Source organism: Ursus maritimus, unplaced genomic scaffold (genome assembly GCF_017311325.1).
Source record: "Ursus maritimus isolate PB19 unplaced genomic scaffold, ASM1731132v1 scaffold_11, whole genome shotgun sequence".
NCBI lineage: Eukaryota > Metazoa > Chordata > Mammalia > Carnivora > Ursidae > Ursus > Ursus maritimus.
Genome location: NW_024423453.1, coordinates 53,384,181 through 53,403,896, shown reverse-complemented (window position 1 = coordinate 53,403,896; position 19,716 = coordinate 53,384,181). Strand labels below are relative to the sequence as shown.

General features: G+C 32.3%; 1 protein-coding gene across 1 annotated transcript in view; it reads left to right on the top strand.

The window, feature by feature from the left end:
* The window catches only part of SPOCK3 (SPARC (osteonectin), cwcv and kazal like domains proteoglycan 3), a 300,892-nt gene extending 282,196 nt beyond the window's left edge, over nucleotides 1-18,696 (top strand). The window contains exons 6-9 of the mRNA XM_008685615.2: nucleotides 6,410-6,631; nucleotides 11,232-11,294; nucleotides 14,200-14,337; nucleotides 17,070-18,696. Coding sequence (XP_008683837.2) covers nucleotides 6,410-6,631; nucleotides 11,232-11,294; nucleotides 14,200-14,337; nucleotides 17,070-17,239 — 593 coding nt within the window. The 3' untranslated portion in view covers nucleotides 17,240-18,696. The remainder of the gene's footprint in view (nucleotides 1-6,409; nucleotides 6,632-11,231; nucleotides 11,295-14,199; nucleotides 14,338-17,069) is intronic.
* Nucleotides 18,697-19,716: the final 1,020 nt, after the last annotated feature.

Sequence of the window (19,716 nt, the reverse complement as noted above, 5' to 3'; positions counted from 1 at the left end):
ATACTGTGAAACAAAATATCACTTTTTTTAGGTCATCTTTGATAGTCTTATGATAAAAATTTTAGTTTAAGTGTTGAAAGTATTTTAAGAATAACAATTTTATAACATAGATAAATTCAAAGGCTTTACTTAAATTTACTTTAAAATCCCAAATATTGGTAAAATAGACAGAGGAAGACAAACGCCTTGTGGTCTCATTTTTAAGGAAAAAAAAAGACAACAACAACAAAACAAAACAAAACAAAACAAACTTATAGCTACAGAAAACAGATTGGTGGTTCCCAGAGGTGAGAGATTGGCAGGGGGTGGGGCATGTGAAAAATGAGTAAAATTGGTCAAAAGGTAAAAACTTCCAGTTATAAGATAAACAAAATCTGGGGATGTAATGTACAGCATGGTGACTCTGATTAACAGTACTGTATTATATATTTGTAAGCTGCTAAGATAGTAGATCATAAAAGTTCTCATCATAAGAAAAAAATTTGTAACTATGTGAGGTGATGGGTTAACTAAACTTACTGTGGTAATCATTTAGCAATACATTCATATATCAAGTCACTAATGTTGTATACCTTGGACTAAAACAATGTTTTAAGTCAATTACATGTATCTCAATAAAACTGGGGGGGGAGTAAATGAGTCAACCTCAGTCATTGTAAATGTAGTTCCCATCCTTGTCAATGTATAAATGTGGTGATTTTGTGCTTTTTAACTTGATTGTTTTTGTAGAATATTCTTCCTACATTGATTTAATCCACATACCTATCTATCTATCTATTTTAAGATTTTATTTATTTATTTGAGACAGAGAGAGAAAGCACGAGCATGAGGAGGGTCAGAGGGAGAAGCAGACTCAGAGGTCAGAGGGAAAAGCCCACCAAGCAGGGAGCCTGATGCACGCTTGATCACCCTGAGGTCAAGATCTGAGCTGAAGGCAGGCACTTAACAGGAGCCACTCAGGTGCCCTGCATATTTATTATTTTTAACATCACTGAAAATATGTATATCCCAAACATTACATCAATTACAGATTGAGCTCTGAGTTATCTCTACTTAGAAAACTATCATAACATTTTGTGAGAATAGTAATATTCAAGAGAGGAGAGCTTTGTAAAAACAATGATCTAAGAAGTAACTTTAATAAAGTCAGAGATGTCAAAGTCCTTAAGTTCACCACATGTAGAATCATACCGAACATTCTGAATCCACTCTTAATTTTTACACAAATGTATATTATTTACAAATTTGTAATAAGGTAATTTTAAGCAATATTCAGAATCTCAGGGTTGTTTTTGAGTATTCTGTTTTATCAAATTCCTAATATCATATTTCAATTTATAAATTTAAATTGCCCCTTAGTTATTTTTTCTCTCTCATCTTCCTAGATAAACTAGCAGATTTGATCATATTTGATGACAATGAGAGCATTCCATGTATAAATCCTCTACACATAGACACACACACAGACACGCTCCTAATTGCTATACTTAGGGGGTCACGTTATAATTCAGACACAACAATATAGATGCATTCAGAATAGTGAAGAAAAAATATCGTTATTTTTACAATCCATGTATACTAATCCCATCATCATTGTAATTTTGGGGTGTATTTTCAAGATTATGTTTCCTCCAAATTATGGACCATATTTTTACACTTCTTGGCATGCTTGGTCAGTTTTAACTGGATCTGAACATTGTGAATTTTAAATTATTGGATCCTGGATTTTGTGGTATTTTTCTACAGCATTCTATTTTATTCTGGCATGAAATTAAATAACCTGGCATCAACTTGATTCTTTTAAGGATAGCTTTTAATCTTTGAATGGCAGGCACAGAACAGACCTTTAATCTGGAATTAATTTAGCCCTAACACCAATGTGTATCCTATTCACTATATAGATACATAATCCTTTGTTTATCCATTCACCAGCTGAAAGATATTTGGGTTGTCACCAGTTTTGTAATTATAGATAAAATTGCTATAGATATCCGCCTATGTGTTTTATGTGAGTATAAATGAAATGGGATCATTTATAATAATTCATAAATATACTAATTTTGCATGATTTTCTACAAAATCTTGGGGTTTATTGGATTAAGTCTTAATTGCAGTTCTCACAGGTCTTTATCATTGAGAACCTGGGAGGAAGGTGGATATACTGGGTTAGTGGGAAATACTCCCTTGTATGTCGTTTTCACATTGAGACTGTGAGAAGGTAAAGGACTTAAGTATACTCTGACAAATTTCTTACCACATAGGTGAAGTGGTACAATATTATTTGAAGGTAGACAGAAGTTAATGATGTATACTGTAAATCCCAGGGCGACCAGCAAAAAACAAAATATAGTTCATAAACTACGTTAGTTTTCTGTTATGAATGTAACAGATTACCATAAAAATTTAGTAGCTTAAGCAACACAAATTTATTATTTTATAGTTCTGTAGGTCAAAAGTCCAACACAGGTCTCCCCACACTAAAATCAGGGTGTTCGAAGGGATACATTCCTTACCGGAAGCTCTAGGAGAGAATCCATTTATTTCTTTTTTTTTTTTTTTTAAGATTTTATTTATTTATTTGTGAGATAGAGACAGATAACATGAGCAGGGGAAGAGTAGAGGGAAAAGCAGACTCTCTGCTGAGCAAGGTGCCTGATGTGGGACTCGATCCCAGGACCCTGGGATCATTAGCACTCTGAGCTGAAGGCAGATGCTTAACCAAATGAGCCACCCAGGCACCCTAAGAGGATCCAGTTCTATAAGCAGTAGGGTTGTTGTCAAAACTCAATTCCATGGGGCACCTGAGTGACTGAGTCAGTTAAGTGTCTGACGCTTGATTTCAGCTCAGGTCATGACCTCAGGGTTGTGGGATCTGCTGCAAGGCCAGCTCTGCACTCAGTGCGGAGTCTCCTGGAGATTCTTTGCCCCTACCCCCAGCCCATACTCCCTGCTTGCTCTTTAAATAAATTAAGTATTTAAAAAAATTTGATTTCTTGCAGTTATAGGACTGAGTATTCTGATCCTTCTTGGCTAGTCCCAGATGCTAGACATCACCCACATTCCTAGGATTATGGTCTCCTTTCTCCTTCAAAGCCATGTTTTTTTTCTGTCTCATTTCTGCCTGTTCGCTGGGAAAAGTTCCTCAGTCTTAAGGTTTTATTATCTAGATGTGGACCTTAAAGTCTCGATAAAATAACTTAATAAAGCAAGGTAGTGCCAGGACCCGGGCCAGTGACCTGAATAAAAATCAGATACCTCAACATTCTGGATTTAAAACATTATTACACTTCATCAAATTTACCATTCTCCAGACATGCACTCTGTAAGAATTTCATTTCTTTTTAACATAAAAGGTAAACTCTTAGTTCTATTGTGTTTAAAATTTATTAAATATCTGTGCATGTTATATTTTCAGAAATATTATTTTATGTTGATGTCTGTGTTGTAGAGTAAGTTCTCATAGGAGAGCTACAAAAAATATTGAGAGGTTAAGACTACTTTTCTTTCACTATTGAAAAAATAGCAACAATGAAGGTTTTGGAATTGACAAGGATATTGACATAGTACATCATAAAAGCTGGGCAGGGGTAATTTTAAAATGTATGTTTTACTAACTCTTAACTATAAAGAACACACAAATGGTACCAGAGGGGAGATGCGTGGGGCTATGGGTGAAATAGGTGAAGGAGATTAAGAGTACACTTACCATGAGCACTGAAAACGTATAGGATTGTTGAATCACTATATTGTACACGTGAACTTAATACTGTATCTTAACTATACTGGAATTAAAATAAAATTAAAAAATTAAATTAAACTCAGAAATAAAATAAAATTTATATTTTAAAGATTGATGAATGGTCAGAGGAAACTCAACCAATTGGGAACACATGATATAAAGAATCCACAAAAATCTCTTACATGGGCTATTCCAATTACTCTCTACTGGTATCCCAATTTCTGCACTTGCTCCTGTATAATTCACATGGCAGGGAGTGTTTCCTTTTAAAACAAAAATCAGATGGTATCACTCCTTGCTTCTAACATTTCAGTCATTCCTTAGTGTACTGAAAGAGACAGTCCAGAGTATGTTTGCAGGAATCTAATGCTCCATTATCTCTCCACTGATTCTTCACCACCTGTCTCTAAACAGGAGACGTGAGATGGTGAATCCCTAGCTGCTGGCTTTCTGCTCACTTTTTCTGGACATTTTCTTATATTTCATCTACCTCTGCATCCCCAACACTGAGAATGAGCCTTCAGGCTTTGGTTGAATCCCAGAGTAGTCTTTGCCTTTTATCTGCACAGCTGTTACACCCACTTATTTTTCCCCAGTGCCCTTTCCCCACATTCCCCTAGGTAGATAAGTAGACATTCACCTGGAAATCGGATGTCATCTCTCCTTCTTGCAGACACTTGTAGAGTTTACGAGGGTTCTCAGTGAGACCTTCATGCTAAGCATTGGGGAAACAAGCCAGTTGAGTCCTCTATTCCCAATAAGTAGGTGAAGGCTGAAGACAGTCTCTCATAACTAACTGAATGTTCACCAAAGGATGATAGCTCTTCTTTCTGCTTCCCATATTTTTTATTCATAAAGGCAGAATAGCACCACGGGTTTCTCTATTGTGCCAGAAAATGAAATGGGAGGGAGGGTGTGATCCGAAGGCATACTGGGAATCTCACACCAAGAATGCCATTCCTTTAAATAGTTTTGCAGTGTTAGTATATTTGTTTTTTACAGATTGTCTTTCTTCATGTAATCCCGGAGCATTTGACAATTTCTGGTAGTAGGAACAGGTTTAACCAATTTCTCAAGCCATGCTGCTTTAAAAGTAAGCTCCATGAGAATAAGGGCCTTATCTATATTTTCAAATCTATATTCCCAGAACCAAGGTTACGAAAGTAAATAGGAAATGAGAAATTCATGTGTTCTCTTTGTTTATTTGTTTGAGTGGGAGAATTCTGTTTTGATTCTACAATTTTAAAAAGAAAAATGCAAACAATGAAAAAAATCGCTGAATTTCTTTCTCTATGCTTTTATGAAAGCACCCCAAATATCTCTTTTACCTTTGTATACCCATTGCCCAGCATGGTGATGCATGGATAGAAAGCACAACATGTTCTGAAACATTAATAAAATAAATTCCAAAAAGGTGGTTAAAGTTAGAATTTCTTAAGTCCAAAAATGTCCTAGTCAGTACTTATTTAATTTTAATACTAAATATCCTAAAAATACTAAATAGGATTTAAAAATTAAGTCCTACGTATGTATATCTTTATTTTCAATTATTTATACACCTCGGAGTATAAAAAGTAAATAAAAAGTATTTACCAAAATAGATTATGTACCAGAATAGAATATAAAACTAACTGCATGTGAGAATTTCATTCATAAATGGTTAAACTACTCTTCAACCCCTGCTGTTGAAGATTAAATTCTTTGGATACTCAGTTTTCAGAAAGTCTCCACAACTCCAAACACATCCTCTTTTTTCACACCAGTTAACTGAGTATTATTTTACTTTCACTTGTAATGAATGGGAAATAGCAAAACAGCAACAAAATACCTGTTAAAGCTGGTTTAAACCTGACAAAGAAGGATAGTTGAAAGTAAATTTTTAAGTTATGCTTCAAAACACCGACATTGCATATAATGCTATTTAGGACACAAAGCTTTAGTGGGGCCTGTGGCTCATCCAGAGAAACCCACACTTTGATAGTTTGTCGCTTGGGCACAAACCCAGTTCTGTCTTCCCTCTGTATCTGTGCCCATCCACTGCTCTCTACTGTCTCCCATTACAGCATATTTGTAATTGTAAAAATTGCCTTGAGGGAAACAGAAGACAGGGTACCTGTGTAAATTACATGACGGTTATTCTTTCTCAGGATATGTATTAACTTGTGAAATACCACAATCACCATGATTCCACAAAAATACAGAGCATTAGTGATGTTATTATTTATTATGTGTTCATTGTACTTTTGTTAAAATTTTACTTTTTGTAAAATTTCTTTGGATGAAGATGACTTGTATTTCTTTATTGATAGGACATTATTATTCAGTAATTCCTATATACATCTAAAAAGTATTCATCATGACAACCTATTTATTAAGAAAAAGTTTGAACACTAAAAAGAATGGAAATATATCTAATATAATTACAATAATAAGTGCCATTGAATGACTAATTGCTATTAACTGCTTTGTATTCTGGTTAACTAATCCTTATAACTATCCTGAAAGGTAAGCATTACCCTCCCCACTTTACTTTGAAATGAATTACCCAGGATGAGTTTAAAGCCTTATTTCTGACTGTTGAGTAGGTGCTCTGACAGGAACCAACTATTATGCTCCTTTATATTGCTTGACTTTTAGATTTAGCTAATTATTTTCTACCTTTGCCTTTAGGATTCGATACCAGTATTTTGCCAATTTGCAAGGATTCACTTGGCTGGATGTTTAACAGACTTGATACAAACTATGACCTGCTACTGGACCAGTCAGAGCTTGGAAGCATTTACCTTGATAAGAATGAACAGTGTACCAAGGCATTCTTCAACTCTTGTGACACATACAAGGACAGTTTGATATCTAACAATGAATGGTGCTACTGCTTCCAGAGACAGCAAGGTAAAAGATGAGACACCTACTGATGCAGATAGTTGAACTGCATGTCAAATTTTACCTATTTCTTCACGTTTAAAAAAAAAATAGTACATTTTACCCCATTCATTTTAGTAGATATTTTTCTCATTAAAGTGTTTAATAAAAGAGCAAATAAGCAGCATGTTAAACAATATAACTCTGCTAGGGCTACAAAACGTGCTAAACAAGATGAAAAATAGTAATTAATACTTCATATTAATGTACTTCATTATAGTTTCCATTATGAACCACCAAAAAGTACATCGAGATATGAGAACATAGATATTAAAAGTAATCATTAAAATTAATTTGCTATCTGCTTTGCCCATGGTGTAAAATAAATGGTTTTCTTATCACTATACTGTGGAGTTTTAATGTTCTATTTTGTGATCTTATTAAATGAGCTGAATGAACCACCGCATCCACTATAGTTATTTTTACTCATTTGATTGTAAAATGACTTAGCCTTTCCAACTTTTAAAAATAACGTAGCTTTATAAAAATTCACTAGCAAAGAAAGTATCTTGATTCTCTGGAAGAGGCAAGGTAACTGGAAGAGTTGGGATGATGCTAGTTCTTTAGGCATCCTTCTTTACTGGGAAATGCGATGTAACATTGAAACCATGCTTACATAATCAATCTAATGGTGATTAGAATTAAGTAGCTAAGAGATAAAGATCCAAAAACACTCACATTACGATAAAGTTCGCAGAAACTAAGGAAATAATGGTATGTGTAATTTTGATGCTAATTTTAAAAAACAAACTGAGAATTAGTCTAATGTGGTACACCTGCTATTGTCACCTCATTTTAAAATTCTTGATGGCTAAGAGAATGTACAAGCTACTTTAAACTGTATTAGTTATTCTCAGCTTTTCATATGAAAAACTAACACCTTATATAGGGATTTTTACTATCTTAATTACTTTTCTACTGTATTAGTAATAGTTTAGTAACTAGGGATGAAATGATTATCCATAAATTGATTAGCAGTGAGTCAACAGCAGGATCTGGAGAGTAGTTAAACTACTTATAAATTAGTTTAATAAATAATAAATAAATATAAATAACAAATAAATTCCTACTTATAAATAACTTTAAACAAGGTTTAAAACTTAGATTTTCTTTATTAAAATACTCTAAATCATACACACACACACACTGTTGATTTTACTATTGCATATTTGCTTACTAGGTAATTGACACTTCTAAAAAGCTACATGCTAGTTTTAATGACTAGTGTACATTAAATCATTTAAAGAATAGAAAACCAAATCTTGGTAAACCACTATAAAAAGATATGTTGTCTTTTTATGATGTTATTTCAATTAATTTTTTAAGTGTTATGGTGGCATGTTTAGTGTTTATCCATGAACATTTAAAAATATTATGAAAAATTCTGGAAGTTTCTTCCACAGAAATAAATACTTTCATCTTGAAACATTACTGGATTTTGCAGCAATATTTGTAGAACTGATTAACAGTCCTCAAAGGAAAACTTTGCTTTATATACTTTTCATTTATTAAGCAGTATTCACACAAAGTGTTAAAATCTTTAGAGTCACAAGAAGATCTTCTCTGAAATCATTTAATACATGGCAGAAGTAATTTAATAAATGGTACCTGAGCAAGTAAAAGGATTTTATGTATCTTCCCCAAAGCTTAGGAGAATTTGAATAATTATGTTTATTACTTTAATATGCTTGGAAATGTTACAAAAGCTCTATCAAGATAACTGACAATAAGAATAACAATAAGAATTGGCTCATTAAGTAATTTCATGAAAAAGAATAACCATTTATTTAAAAGCATGTTTTCAAGTGTTTCATCTTATAAAAGAATGTTATTCCTCATTATTTATTCAATAAAACAGCAAATTATTTTGCTGTAATTGGAGCAATATATATTTGACTATATGTTAGAATAATATGTATAAATATATATATAAGTAATAGTTATATATATGAATATCTTTGCAAGTGATTTTAAATGATAGTTGAAATCTCAATTAAGCACTCCAAGTATACCTAAGTTAAAGGTCAGACAGAGCTGCCTTATAAATAATAGGAAAAATATTTCAAAATCAAATATTATATGTAGGTGAACAGCTGAATCTGTCATGATTTCTCTTGAAACTTTTTTTTTTTTTTGAGAGAGAGAGAGAAAGCACGAGCAGGGTGAGGGGTAGAAGGAGGGACAGAGGTGGGGGCAGGGGCAGAATCTTAAGCAGGCTCCTCACCTAGTGCAGAGACCAACAGGGACACAGGGCTCTATCTCATAACCCTGAGATCATGACCTGAGCTGAAATCAAGAGTCAGATGCTTAACCAACTGAACCACCCAGGCACCCTTCTCTTGTAATCTTAAAATGTTCCTGTATACGTGGCTTGTAGGACTGGTACTCATGTATATTCAGTGAGGTTATTCATCAAGAGTCAGATTCAAACATACTTGGATTTTTAGGCAATGTCTAGCAAACATATAGAAATATTATTTTTACTTTGCAATAGCTAACCCATAGCAATTAGAAAAAAAATGCTTTCAATATAATATTGAAACTTCAGCTCGAATTTTTCCTCTGGGTTCTAAATATTATTTAGAGGGCAGTAAATTTTTAAAATGTCTAGTCTATAAGCTTATACTATGTAACTTGATCTATTCCTTTAATACTTAGTATAAGAGACCCATATTATTATTAGGAAAAACAGATAAATTGGATCAATTTCAAAATGAAGTAGAACAATAAGCTAATTATTTAAACTTTTCAAAAAAATTACTTCTTTTCTTGAAAGATCAGATTCTTTTTAATTTCTAGAAATTAAAAAAAAATCCAAGATGCTAAAAGAATAATTTAACAAATATCCATGTACCTATCACCCAGAAATAAAAATTGTCAACATTTTGTCATATTAGTGCCAAGATTTTTTTAAATAAAAATTTAAAAGCCTCATAAAGATGAAATCTCTTTTGCATTCCATCCCCAATCCAGTCTCCTCTCTCACTCCACTCTCGTAGGCACCATCAAGTCTAGTTTGCAATCCACTATTTGTACATTTACATGAACACATATGCTTTCATGAACAATTCACACTATTGTGTTTATTATAAAATATGCATAGGGTGTCATACTGTTTGCAGCATTTTGCAACTTGCTTTTCTTCCCCACAAATCACTATGTTTTTAAATTAAGTTTTTCTATTTTAATTCCAGTATAGTTAACATACAGTATTATATTAATATTAGGTGTACAATATAGTGATTCATCAATTCTATACATTACTCAGGGCTCATCATGACAACTGTACTCTTAATCCTCATCCCCTGTTTTCCCCATCCTTCCGCTCACCTCCCTTCTAGTAATGCTCAGTTTGTTCTCTGTAGTTAAGAGTCTGTTTCTTAGTTTGTCTCTCTCTCTCAAAAAAATTACTTTTTCTTCACATTTCAGATTTCCCAAGGAAAAACACTTGTTGGTCTTATAAATTTTAGCTATAAAATATATATTAAGCACTTTGTCTCATTTCCTCATTACACTTTACTTACATGCAAATTTAATAACTGAATATTGTAAAATTGGTGTAATAATTTTTAAATTATTTCAGTTAGCTATACCCGGCCTTTTCCCTAAAAAGTTGTGGTATGGGAAAATAGGAACTAGTTTATTGGTTTGCTGTTTCAATAATTTATGATGCATTTTTATATAGTAGGTTTTTAGAAAATAAGCTAAAATACATTGAACTATTTGATTATTATAAATTAGAAAATATATTTATTATATAAGAATATATATAATTATATATAATAATACAAGCCAAGCTATATTGTTTCTATTTAGAATTTTATATTTCTCTGAAAATATTCTTCTTTAAGTGGTTGAGTTTAAAAAAAAAGGCATGCTTATTTCCAAGTTTGTTTACATTTATTTCTTAAAAGATGGCCTATCGGAAATTATGCTATATTATGTCTTGTTTCCACATTGTATACACACTTGAAGTATCTGGATGAAACTAAAAAGACCAAAGCCTGTCAGCATTATTCAGTATCAAAATTTATAATAGCATGTCTGATACAACTTGAAAGAGCATTGACTTTTTTTAGATTACTTTTTTTTAATGTGAAGCTATTTTTTTGTATCATAGAGACTGTTTTAAATGAGGGGAAAACATAATCAGCTAATTATTTGGGCACTGGTCCATCAGTTGGATTTACATTGCTGAGTTGATTGACCCTTTAAAAGTATATGATAAGAACCATTTTCTGTCATACAAGTATTTCATATCATTCTCTCTCTTTTTTCCCCCATCCAATTCTGTCTCTTTGCAGAAAATCAAAATAATCTAATATCAGTAATTAGGAAAGCCATTCTCTCTCTCTCTCTCTCCATCTCTCTCTGTCTCTGCCTCTTTCTTTCTCAGTGTATCAGATAGATACACATTTATGTCTCTATATGTATGTACTCCATAAAAGGAATTAATATATAATGTGTGTCTTTTTAAACCATGTAAAGACCAACTTAAGTTTGATAACATAGAAATTATACTTTTTTGCTTAACTATAATCCTTGAAGTAACATTTTTATGTCATTGCAGACCCACCTTGCCAGACGGAGCTCAGCAATATTCAGAAGCAGCAAGGGGTAAAGAAGCTCCTAGGTGAGTAATAGATCATTCTTCTGAAGCCTTTATTGCTTACATAAATAACCCCAGGGAAACAGCAACATAAAATCAATATTAATCCAACAAAGATAGACTACACTAAATTTTAATAACAAAATTTATGAAGTTTTTGAAAGCCATTAAACTTACTTTTATTATCTTACCTATTGAAAGATATTATGTCTGTTTTATTACCCTAATATAATGTTCATTTTGAAAGTTATTAAGTGAAAAAGAGATTTAAACAATGCTAAAGCTAAAGCATCAGCAGAAACTTTAATTCTAATTCTATTGTTAACAATTCAAGAATAATGGCATATATATATAGAGTGAGAGAGAGAGAGAGAGAGAGAAACGGTTGGAAGATGGGTGAAGGGATGCCCTGAGTACCTTAGAGAAATTCAAACAGACTTCCTAATGTTTTTCATCAGCACTTTTTACTAACCTTACTTTTAACTAGTAAATATATATTTATTAGATGGTTAATAGATCACAAATTTCACCCAAAGCCTTGAAATATTAAAATAAGCAAGAGATTATTAAACTATTATGTATGATTATTTTGTTTATTCTTTGACATACAATTTTTAAACTCTTTTTCAAATAATTTTAAAGAAATTTTACAAAGATTAGTTTGCATACATAGCTTGCATTCATTCTTTCTCAGCCTCCCCCAAAGTTACCATCTTACTATGTATCAAATAACCATTGCCTATTTGTCAATTCTAAGAAATTAACATTACTATAATTCTATTCATTAAGACTTACACTTTATTTGGATTTCATCAGTTTTCCCACTGATGTCCTTTTTCTATTCTAGGATCCTATGCAGAATACCACATATGCAATGATTTTTTTTGTTTGTTTGTTTTCCATATATATTAAAGCCCTGGAGTATTTAATGAAACAAAATTTTATAATATTTTTGAATCTGATTATTATGACATGCTATCTTTGTAATTATAATACTGTGGGTTTAGATTAGTTTTTTTATATTACTTGAAAATCCATAATTCAAAGTGAAAAGGCTAATTGTTTTTGTACTAAAGCATTTTTAGATGTGAGGAATTACTAATGATAAAACTGCGATGTGTCTGTCATGTCTCTTTTAGCTCCGTCACAAAATGCATACCATACCATAGCCCAAAAGTGAAATAATACATTCATGCATAGGTTTCTTTATTTCCACAAAGCAGTTTATCCATGTACAATGAGACAAGCCATTGAAATTCGGTTGAAAAATATTTTAGATTTGATCAAGGATTAAAATTCAGGATTTGATTATTTGAAGTTCCAAAAAGATGAAAACATATTCAGTGCCCATTTGGGAGGAGTAGCTTTTATTCTTTTTATATAATAAACATGGAAGTTATAATTAAAGACCACTGAATGCCAGAAATGTTTATTTTAATTTGAGCAGAATAACGGCACTTATCTGAAAATTGACCAGTTGTTATATAGGAGTAGAGTGCCATCTGTCCCCATTTGCGGGGTCAGTCTTGGTTGATGTCTGTAGTTCTAGGATGATTCTTAATAGTGCTCTCTTTCATTTTCAAAGGATACTGGCATAAAGGATAAATTAAATGGTCACACTAACTATACATAATACCTTTATGTCAAATGTATTCAAATTATGGTAGCTTACTAAGAGGTAGAGATAAGAATGTTGAAAATCTAATTTTTGCTGGCCTTAAATCCACGGCAGGTTTTCCATATCGGTAATATTCTGTCTACTTCATTCAAAGACCAAACCTTTCAAAAGATTTACAATTTTAAAATTAAATTGATTATTTATATATCAGAATTTTGTAACTTTTTAAAGAGATAAAATTGTGATCCCATAGGGTTATGAGACTAAATGAATTGAAAGAATTTCATGTGTTATTGATTTATTCTGCAGTGTTTTTTGTTTTGTTTTATTTTGTTTTTTCCTTTCACTAGATAACTATAGTGTGTCTGGTCACTGAGGGAAAAAAAATGGTCAGGAAAGGCAAGAAAATTTTCTACTCTCCTAAACCTTACATTGTTTTGTTGATGCAAACATTGAAGAAAGTGAATTCACTTCTAAATTATCAATTAAATGTTTATCATTAACAATTTGCCAGGTACTATGTTACATATTATAGATGTGAAAATAAATGTCTGTCTTTCCCACTAGACTGACTTTAAAAGTTGTTAATAAAACAATCAAAACCAAGAGAACCTAAAATTCACCATATAGAGGATATCACAGTGTAGTGGTGGAAGCAGGCAATGATAAACTACACACACACACACACACGCACACATACACACACACACACACATACATACAACATAAGAAGTATAACAGAAATCCTTCAGGTTAAGGAAAGGTTTCATATTACAGGTCATATTTAAGTAAAGTCTTAAAATGTGAGAGGGAGGGAAGGAGGAGGGATTCCAGATGAGAGAAAGATAAATGCAAAGATGAAGATACTGAATTTGGGGAAAACAGCCTGATATGGATGGAAAGAGTTTGCAATATATGAACAAAAATTGGGAGAAAGGAAAAACAGTTGGCAGAGATGATGGTAAAGGGTCTGGTATGTCATGCTGAGTGGTCTGGATGATTTAATACACATGGCATTAACTAGGTTCTAATTCTGTAATATACCTCTGAGAACAATACCTTTTGAAGAATGAGAAAGACGAATAGTAAATTTGCTTAACAAAAGAAACATGATGGCCAGCTTCATGACAGCGGTGACCTTACCTGTTTTGTTCAGCATGAATCACTAGCTCACTACCTGGAGTGGGAACTCCATGCGTGTATGTCTTGAGTGAATTGTTGCATAATTGATGACCGTCAAAAAGGTACGCAACTTATTTGTAATGTGTGTGTGTGTGTGTGTGTGTGTGTGTGTGTGTGTGTGCTTCACAGGACAGTATATCCCCCTATGTGATGAAGATGGTTACTACAAGCCAACACAATGTCACGGCAGTGTTGGACAGTGCTGGTGTGTTGACAGATATGGAAATGAAGTAATGGGCTCCAGAACAAATGGTGTTGCGGATTGTGGTAAGAAGAGTTATTTATTTCATAATTTCTCACGCACAGGATCAGTTCTTAAGAATCTCATGCATTTGTTCAAGCACTATGCAAAGAATATAGAATATATTGAGGGGAGGGGTGACATAAAGAGTCACTTCTAGCATATGAAAAACTTGCATAAATAATCAATGGAATGGCACAACTCAGGTATTTTAAGGTAGGTTCTTTTTACTACTTCAAACACAGAAAGGATGTTCAGTACCACCTGTTTCCTTCTCAAGTAAGGCAGATCCTTGTCATCCACTCTATTCCAGGTCAGCTAACCCTAGTGTGGGCCTTGTCCCCATATGGCACCCTTTTGTGTGTATACCTTTGGAGAAATCATACTCATGAGGGCAAACTCACAAAAGAAAAGCTAACATTTTAAAAGTAAAGGACTATCAATTGAAGCTATGTGAACATATCCCCTTATATTGGGGTAGAAAAATATAGTTTAAATGTTTGAAGGGTAATTATAATTAATATTCTAATTCTTTTTATGAACCTGATGTTTATATATAGACCTAAAAATAATATTACAGTTAAATTGAGCATCACATACATGTATTTTGAAGTTTTAAATGTATCTTTTTTTATTTCATAAAAGATTTTTTCAGAATGCAAATTTCAAATGAATATTTTTGTTTGCACAATGGTGGTTTTCATTACAAAAGCCGTTTAGCTGTACACACACAAAAACACAACATGCACTCTTCACATGCTCATGCACACACATACATACTAGGAATTGATGGATTGTGTCTCAATTAATATACATCACCAAAAAATGAAAATAAAGTACTTGGTCAGTGTTGTATGTTCTTAGTTGTCTCCTTTACGCAATTTTTAAGAAAATATTTTATTTATTTATTTGAGAGAGAGAGTAGAAGCAGCGTGGGGAGGTGCAGAGGGAGAGGGAGAGGCAGACTCCCCGCTGAGCAAGGAGCCCAACAAGGGGCTTGATCCAAGGACCCTGGGATCATGCACTGAGCCGAAGGCAGACACTTAACTGACTGAGTCACCCAGGTGCCCCTCTTTGATGTAACTTTTAAACTGACAGACTGTGATTATTTAAAAAATAGAAATGGTAAACTATATAAAGGTAATCTCATCTAGTGCTTAAATGCCTGTTCTGCATCTATTTATTTCATAACATTTTTAATAGATTGGTTTTGGTTTTCTAGCCAGTGTTATTAGATTTCATAGGATGAAGTAGTATTCAGTACATGCCTAACATAACTTTAACACATGAAGAACATATTTTTGTAATAAGTAGTTTAAAATGGCTGCATTATTAATTACAACAATTATCAGTGTTGCCCATGATGGATAAAGAATTTTAACTTTTTTTATGTTGTAAATAAAAGTTATATTGGAGATGAATTCAATGAGTGAACAGGGAAATTGCTTTGAGAACATAGCTTCTGAGTTCTGAAATTAGTAAGATGAAACATGATGTAGGAGGATAGAAATGACATTGTCCTCACATAAGATATGGATTTCAATGTGCTGTATAGTGATATCAATTTATAAACATTGTATTACATTCATAGGATTTGTTTTAATTAGCTACCAAAAAATCATAAGACTAAAATGTAAGAAAGGGTAGAAGATAAATACACACTAACATTAAAGGAGTTGAAAAATAAATATAATGAGATATCTGCATTATGACCTCCATAAACAGTAAAGAATGTATTTCTAAATATTTTTTAAAGTACTGACTTAGCTATGTTAGTTTTCTGTTACTATTGTAATAAATGTCCATAAATTTATTGATTTAAACCACACAGATGTATTCCCTTACAGTTTTATATGTCAGAAGTCCAACATGGGTCTTCTTGAACTAAACATCATCTGCATACTTTCTAAAGTCTCTAGAGCAGAATCTGTTTCCTTGCCGTTCCCACCTTCTGTAGGCTGCTCACATTTCTTGGCTCATGGACCCTTTCCTCCAACTTCAAAGCTAGCAACATTGCATCCCTCTGACTCTATCTGGGAAAGGTTCTTTGATTTTTAAGGATGCATATGATCATCTGAGCCCACCCAAATAATCCAGGATAATCTCCTCATCTCAAGGTCTTTAATTTAAACACATCTGCTAAATTCTTTTTACCATTTAACATCACATTCACAGTTTCAGCAATTAGGAAGTGATGATCTTCAGGGAACAATTATTTTGCCTACTACACTAATAGAAAAAAATTTATTTTTTTTTTTTTTTGTAAATTTCAATGTTTCACATGGACTTCTATAAAAACTGGGTGGAGATCAATATTACTGAACTGGAAATGTTGCATATCAGATCTCATATTGATTCTGCTTTTTAGCACACAAGTTCCAACAAATGATAGAGACTGGATTTTTCCTTATCTTTGTTAAATAAGCCAGAAAGCAAAGTAAAATTTTATTAATTTGCTTAATTTTCTTTTTTTTTTTAGATTTTATTTATTTGTCAGGGAGAGAGAGAGAGTACAAGCAGGGGGAGCAGTAGGCAAAAGGGGAAGCAGATTCTCCCCTGAGCAAGGAGCCCAATGCAGGACTCGATCCCAGGACCTTAGGATTAGGACCTGAGCCGAAGGCAGATGCTTAAGGGACTGAGCCACCCAGGCATCCCTAATTTGCTTAATTTTCATCAGAATTTTATATCTCCCAGAAATTATCCCACTACTCAATCAAATAACATCAATAACATTAATGCTTACTTTTTTTCCCTTAAGCTATTGATTTTGAGATCTCTGGAGATTTTGCAAGTGGAGATTTCCATGAATGGACTGATGATGAAGATGATGAAGATGATATTATGAATGATGAAGATGAAATTGAAGATGATGATGAAGATGAAGGGGATGATGATGATGATGGTGATGACCATGATGGATACATCTGATCGAAGAGAGCTGAGATCTGTAAATTCTACATTTCTATTATTTACAAAGTGATAACCTATTGAGAATGACCTTCTTGCCCCAAAACAAAATGATTCTAAAACTCACATATATTTTGTATAATTATTTCGAATGTTGGAGCTAATGTCATAGAACTTTATGTTTAAATAAGAATCATTTACTTTGAGTTTTTATATGCCTTAGAGAAAAAGAAAACGCATATGGAGTCTAGCCGGGCAAAAGAAAGTTAGGAAGAGCTACTGATGTAAACAAACAAGTTTTCATAAGAACAAACTATGTACATCTCCCTCAAACAAAACAACGACCAGTGCTTGAGGTCATATACGTTATTTTTCTGAGAGAGATTCTAAGTTGAATTTACGATAACTTATTAGTGGCCTGGGTCCCAAGGATTTTATAAAAATAAGCATGACCTTCACTGCTATTCAAAAGTAACATCTTCCCAAACCTACAGTGAGTTAGGGGATACCACAGGGTAAGAAAAACAGTGACAAGTGTAGAGTCCTCCATCGTGTTTACATTAATAGTGATGCTTTCAATTATGACATTATTCTGGATATGCTAGGATATTTTACAAAATGGCAAGTACAGAAAACCATGGATTCTGAACGTTAAAGCCTTAGTTGTCGTTTCTAATTTCTATTTTAATTTGGATAGCATTCTCATGTAGTGTTTTTGTGTGTTTTTTTTTAATATTCTTAAACAGCATGATTTCTTTACCTTTCTAGATTTCTTTATCTTTCTGACCAGCAATTTAGGGTGCAGAATTTAAAGTAGGAAGACTAAAGGAAAGGTTCATTTGAATCACATTTTCACAAAAGGTTTGTCATTTGCCTCAATGTCAAATTTAAAAATCTTAAATCTTATTTTATTTCCTATTTTAGATAAAAATTTCCATTTAATCCTAGAATTATGCCATTTTTATTACTAGTGTCGCAACTTAGAGACCGTATTGTATGGTGCCTTGCAAAATAGAAATAGAAAGGTTTTAGCATGCATACCAATATAGGATATTAGGCAATATATAAGCACACCTAATTAGCAAATTAATACCAGTAAAGGTACTGCTGCTGGAATGAAGAAAAATGGAATATGTTTCTTTCTTTTTTTCTATTGTTACATAATTGCCATGTGGACTTGTTTATGATTATTGTGTAGAGTAGCATTTAAGATTTAACTGTAACAAAAATTACTTTAATTGCTGTATTTAAGTTAGCATGTTAATTAATTGTGTAGACATTTTGGCAAACCATCACTTTTAAGTATATCAGACCTATGGTTTTGTGACCATAATACAAATGGAAAACCCTATCGAATGTTAACCATTGGTATCATAATTTAAACAGTGGGTCAACTTTTCTCCCAATATACGATTCATTGAAAGTAAAATTGGTGAATTATTTCCATTTGATTTATACACACTAAAAAATAAACTTTAATGTTGACTTTATGTAATATTTAAAGTACAATGCATTTTCTTTTTTACTGTTTATGTATAGTTTACAAAATAAAGATTCTTGTAACCAATTTAACTGTTTCTTAATGATTTTCTGGGTTATAGATAGAAGCATGGAGAAGTCTTAATATTTTCCTTTAGTTTTTAAAATGAATACATCACAAACTAGCTAGGAAAGTTTTTTTAAAATTTTGAATTTCAAAAATCAGAGTTCTTGGCACCTTGGATATTGTTTTCCTGGAAATGTTAAAAAGATTGTTTTTGTATGTTCATTTAATTTTTTCATTTGTCATAGAATTACAAAGAAGATAATTTTCGTTTGTTGAGGGTGTTATTTTTAAACCCATTTTTGTGATATCATTTTTAAAATATTGAGCTAAATTTCTATACTAACAGCATTTTTGAAGAGTGATAGAATAACCTTATCTACTTAACAAATGTATAAGACTTATAAAATATAAATTGTGGATGGTTGGAAGAGGATAAAACCCTACAAATTCTAAATAGACGTTTAGTAAATGGATTTAAAGTAACAAATTAGTGGTCTTGAAATTAAGCTATTTTTTTAAATAAGCTATTTTTTAAAGAAACATTATCTTTCAGGCTCCCAGGAAAACAAACAATTCAACAGCAGATATAAAATTGAAAATATTTACCTTATTAAACTTTATACAAAGTACATGTTTGTGTGCAATATATATTGGTATACATGTGTATAAAATTCTACTTGTGATGTGTATTAGGTCTCTTGATCATCACTTAATTCATTTCGTGTATTTTAATTCTATACAACTATATTATTTATTTATGAATATATGAATATTGACTACTGCCTCTAACGCAGGCACTATTCTAGGTACTATAGATTCACTGGTGAACAAAATCATTATGAAATTAATATTCTAATGTGGAAGATAAGCGATATATTTAACCCTAGCCCATAACATAATGTAATTGCATTCAGCACTGGAAAAAAAATCAAACAAGCTATTTCCTAGATTC